Source organism: Pistacia vera, unplaced genomic scaffold (genome assembly GCF_008641045.1).
Source record: "Pistacia vera cultivar Batoury unplaced genomic scaffold, PisVer_v2 Contig612, whole genome shotgun sequence".
In the NCBI taxonomy this organism is placed as follows: Eukaryota; Viridiplantae; Streptophyta; class Magnoliopsida; order Sapindales; family Anacardiaceae; genus Pistacia; species Pistacia vera.
This window is the reverse complement of record NW_022196460.1, coordinates 523,159-528,901: the sequence shown is the minus strand read 5'-3', so window position 1 is coordinate 528,901 and position 5,743 is coordinate 523,159. Positions and strand designations below refer to the sequence as shown.

General features: G+C 31.6%; 1 protein-coding gene across 1 annotated transcript; it reads left to right on the top strand.

The window, feature by feature from the left end:
- Nucleotides 1-261: 261 nt before the first annotated feature.
- LOC116110741 lies at nucleotides 262-5,446 on the top strand. The gene is made up of 8 exons (XM_031396961.1): nucleotides 262-502; nucleotides 584-669; nucleotides 3,813-3,899; nucleotides 4,078-4,305; nucleotides 4,399-4,569; nucleotides 4,651-4,704; nucleotides 4,820-4,966; nucleotides 5,069-5,446. The coding sequence occupies exons 1-8, from the start codon at nucleotides 262-264 to the stop codon at nucleotides 5,444-5,446; spliced, it is 1,392 nt and encodes a 463-aa protein (XP_031252821.1).
- The last annotated feature ends 297 nt before the right edge of the window (nucleotides 5,447-5,743 follow it).

Genomic DNA, 5,743 nt, shown 5'->3' with positions numbered 1-5,743 from the left:
TCGGGGTCTCAAATTAGATTTGAAATTTCTAGGGTTTTCTAGGTTGTCGAAAAATTTTGGGGCTTTCTCAATATTAGGGTTTCTTGATCTAATTAGGAGCCCGTAGTGTGTAATTTTGAGTGAATTAGTGTAGATTTCATAAAAGGGAAGGAATCTAGGGTTTCTTTGATTCTTGAAATTCAAGAACATTCTTGAGTTCTTGAACCTACCATCTCACCATATCAAACCAAACACTTTACCATGACAAACACCACCACCTGAATGGAGATCTCTCAATATGATGGGAAGACTGACTTCAGGAGTTGGAAGAAAAAGATGAAAGTGCTACTCTCTCATAACAAGGTGGCTCTCGTACTGGAAAACGACCTCAAGAAGTGGTCGGAAGAGAAATTAAAGAAGAAGAAGGAAATTGACGAAGAAGCTTACAACTTGATAGTAATGAACTTGTCTGAGAGTGTTCTCAGAAAGGTAGACGAAATCGAAACACCACTTGCGTTATGGGGTAAGCTTAACTCTTTATATGCACTTCAATCTGCACCTAACCTAACTTTTTTAAAGGGTGCTTTATTTTCTTATAAAATAGATAGTTCTAAAAGCATAGAAGAAAATCTATATGAGTTCCTAAAAATGACTCTGATCTTGAAAGGGAAAGATCAAGAATGCTTTACAGTACTTCGGTACTATCCCTAACCTAGATTTAATAATAGCAGGGCTTAAGGCTAGAGAATTAGAACTAAAGGTCCAGAAGAGAAATGGCACAAACCTGTTTATTAAGAGCAGAATCGAGTCTAGTTCAGATAGGGAAAGGGAATCAGACTAATCAGGGGCCTAAAATTAAGAAAAAATGGAAGGGGAATAATAAGAACAAAACAAAGACAATAAAATGTTTCTTTTGTAATAAATCAGGCCACATTAAAAAGAATTGCTTTGAACGGATCAAGCAGAAACAGGGGAACACAAAAAGCAATTTAGACTCAACTAAAAACTTGATAGATGAACCTGAGGTCCTTACAGTGTCAATGTCTGACATTGTTAAGGAGTGGGTGCTAGACTCGGGTTGTTCATTCCATATTCCTAATAAGGTCTAGTTTCAGGAGTTTGAAAACACTGGCTAGACCGACCGATCTGATTGGGAACCAAACCCTTATCAGGTTCAATATATCCTAAACTCGATTATGGCAGTTAGACCAGATTGACCCAAGGTTGAACCAGTAGAACAATGTCGAATCGTTGATCCAACCAATTGGACTAGTTAATCGAACTGGTGACATCAACATGACATAATAAAATTTTAAAATTCTAATAAATTTCTAAAATAGTAATTCCATCCAAATCCAAAATCCAAATAATAATATAACATAAATAAAATAATCAAAAAATTTATTAGAATTTTAAAAATTTTATTATGTCATGCTAACGTCATCTGTCTAACTAGTAGAATTGGCTGACTCGGGAACCGGCCCCTTGATCGGGTCAAGGCCCAGTCGGGGTCTTATAACATTGTGTGTGAGTAAACTAAAAGGATCAAATTCTATTAAAAGAAGTAATTTGCATAAAGTTTTACATATTTATCAAGCACATATTAAATTTGTACATAGCAAGTATCATCGTTAACATCATATTTTTCATTCACAAATCAATAAGGAAAAATATGCATGTAACAACATCTCGTATTTACAAACCCCAAACAAATAATTTCACATCATAATTATATATCACTCTGAGAGTTGATGGTCCACATTATGGGCTTAATTTCGTGGTTTGAATAACAAATTTTCAGAGTTGATAATCCAAATTTGCTATTTTTCTTGTATTTTTATAATACAAACCATATTTCATCAACTATACAATTTATCATATACAATAAAAAATAAATGAATAATCATCATTAATCTAATTGATTGTAATGTGAAAAGATGATCGTGTGTCCATTACTATAATTTTATTATTAATGAGAGAGTATATTTAGGAAGTGATTAATTTAATTAACACAAAATATGGTCATATTTACCAATTTTTTTGTCCAAAGTTGTGTATTTCTCGTTTACCCTAAACCCTAAAATTTTGCTTCGTTTCTAGACACACTTTGGGTCGATCTTTTATCACTGGACTATTTTTTTTGTTTTTTTTTGGTATTTAAGCTTTTACCAAAAAACAAAAGGGGGGGCGTCTCAAGAGGCTACAAACAGCCTACTATTGGACATGCCTAGAAACAGGAAGAGAAACAAACCATTTCATAAAAGGAGGGCAACAACAAAATTTCCCGCAACTGGACATACCCAGAGTCTAGGACTAAAATAAAAACTGTTCAAACATCCTACACAAGGCCTACAAGCACCCAACAATCAAACCCTGGGAAGGGACAAAGAGTGGTCGAGGCCAGCTCACCCCAAAGCATCAAAGGAAAATAGAGTCAAGATGACTCCACTCAGTAGCTAGGTTCCTACTATCAACCGAATCTTCAACTTTCTTTGTCTCACTTCAACTGGACTATTTTCTTGTATCATCATAAACATATAAAACATAGTTGAGATAAACTGAGATACTTTTATTTTTAATTTATCTTTTATTTAAAAACAATATTTTATCACTAAACTTAACTACTAGTTATACTATATTATTTTCGGATCACCACAGGGATGAAAAAAAAAAAAAAAAAGGAAAATGCGTGCATTAATTTTCTTTCCTATTAGGGCAAAGCTATTTTAGTTAATAAACAAAATCTTTAATGAGAAAAGTCTCACTTAGCACCTATTGGAAGAGGATTCATTATTTTTATATATTAAAAGCAGGCTGTTTCTATATGTCCACGCAGTCATATTTGTTTCCTTTTTTGTGAAATTGGATTTGTCTAAATCTTTTTGTGCTTTATTTCCAAAAGCTATTTTAGTTAATAAATATTATTTTGCTTTATTTCCAATGGAAATTACCAAATAATCAGAACGTACAACTAGCGAGATTGTATGAATCACAATATGCCCAATTCCGTGTATGAATGCAATATTCCCAATTCAATGTTTAGACTTCATGCATAAATTTAGTTGATAATAGAGTTCATCCTTCAAACAAATTCCGAAATTATCATCATTTCTTCAGAATAGTGTACACTGTCATTCTTGTTATTTTTATTGGGTTTATTTATTAATTTAAGCTGCCATAGGATTGAAGGTGGGCAATTTTGTTATTTTTAAGTGACTTTTATCTTTCAATGCTAAATTTTTATCAAATTATCACATAAAAACTAGAAACTATCTGTCAATTTTACATGTCAACATAGGGTTAAAAACAATATTAAGAACCCTAACGTCATCTCTTACATACTACGAGACATCCCCCGATATCAGCACATGCAATTTTTTATTTTAAAATGTCCTTTTGCATATTTTCCCTAATTACAAACTAAAATGATAATTATGCCCTTTCTTAAGGAATATGTATTTTTTTTTTTTTAACCAAAATCATAATTTAAATTAATTGTACTTTGGAATTACTTTAATGATGGGAGAAGGATCACATTCTTAGTTTATGAAATAAATAACTGTATGTTTTAAACTTTTAATGTTAATGATCTATTGAAATGGTGTAGGTACCCTTAATTGTTATTTTAAAACTCAATTGCAATTTAAACGGATTTAGGATTTTACAAAGTCATACAGTATACCAATGGGTTAATGTTATTATAAGCGGTAACAATATTGTACAGCTAGTAATTTGTAAACTTCCTATTAAGAAATGTTTTTTATTTTAGAGCAAATTTTATAGATTAGAAATAATTACCTTTTTATTTACATTTACATTTTTATATGTTGTAGCCAGCAAAAGCGGACCAATATGACTGCGTGGACATATACAAACAGCCTGCTTTTAATCATGTGTTATTAAAGAATCATAAGATTCAGGTATAAGAAAAATTTCATCTATCGAGTTTTATGATCTCAGCTTTTTATTAAGTATCAAATATCATCTTAAAATTAAAATTTTATATATTGATAATATTTCAATGCTAACAATCTTTCTTAAAAGTTTGACTTATCACTACAGATCTCTTTTTTTCTCTTAAAAATAATATATATGCAGATGAATCCAAGTTCCTTTCCTGAATTTAAGAGCAATAGCCAAATACCATTATCCACACATTCAATGTTTGGAGGGCAAAGTAAAGGTTGTCCAGCTGGAAAGGTTCCAATCCAAAGAAACAAAGTTGATTACGAGCAGACTGATTTAAGATCGCTCTCTAAATTACATCTCGGACTATTTGGGAAAAATAATATACACCCGCTTACAAGTACAGAACTTGGCGCTCATGTAAGTTGGCCATCACGTTAAATTATTTCAATGTCAAAACAAAACGCAGAGTTATAATTTATTAATGTCGTGTTATTAATTTGATTTTCCTAGTATGCAACGGTTCAAAGTACTAAGTCGAATCCAAATTACTTATACACTGGAGCAAGCACAATAATAGACTTGCAAAATCCAGAGGTAAAAATGTTACAAATTAGCAAGGCTCAAATGTGGCTAGAAGATGGACCACCAGCTGAACGTAACAGTATACAAGTTGGATGGGCAGTAAGATTCTTCCAACTATACATAAGTTTTATCTCTAATTTAACTTCATAAATATAATAATCAAGTTTGATAATATTTTAGGTGCATCCACGTATATATGGTGACAATCAGACACGAGTAACTGCATATTGGACAGTAAGATTAAATTTTTCTTATCGTTAGATTAAATTTTTCTTATCGTTTTTAATAATCTTTGAATTTTTTTTTTTTTTTTTAATTGATGTTGAAATTCCTAATGTTGTATAAATAGGCAGATGCTTCAAAAAATACTGGTTGTTACAATACCATGTGCCCAGGATTTGTACAAGTACATCCTATCTACCATCTTGGTCAACGTTATCCTAAAATATCTATTAGGGATGGAATACAATATATAACTCAGCCTTTTGTATTCAAGGTAACCAATAATTATTTTTGACACTTTAATTCAATATATTTTTTTAAATAATATATAAATAGATTAGTATTGTTTTTGATAAATATAATATAATATTTGTAGGATAAAGCAACAGGTAATTGGTGGTTATCATTTGATAACAATGTAACAATCGGATATTGGCCAAAGGAGATTTTTACTCACTTAGATAAGGGAGCTTCATTTCTTCAATTTGGTGGATGGACGTATAATTCTCCTGATGGTTTGAGTCCACCAATGGGGAGCAGCTTATTTCCAGACAACCATTACAAGAGATCATGCTTCTTTGCACAATTGAAAGTTATGGTTGGAGGTGGTCAATTGATTGATATGCAAGAAGCTGATCTGGATATATTTGTTGATAATACAGCTTGTTATGATGTCAAAACATTTGGTTATCAAGGTGGCGAACTTGGGGAGACGTTTACCTTTGGAGGACCTGGTGGTAATTGTGGAAACTGAGATTAAGTAATTTGAATGATGGTATTATATAAATAAGACAATGTATCATTTTAAAAAAATAATAAAAAAGAATGACTGTTTGATTATTCTTGTAATTTTATTACTGTAACATACTACCTTAACACGTCTCTACAAAGTTTTTTCAACACATAAAATACAAGTAAACAAATAATATTCATGTAAACTCGGTTTCCTCTCTGCATAGAGGACATTCTGTAGCATGTAGCAGATACTCCTGAAGGCAGTCAGTGTGATACGTGCGGCCACAGGACATGGATGACAATAATATTTCAGGTG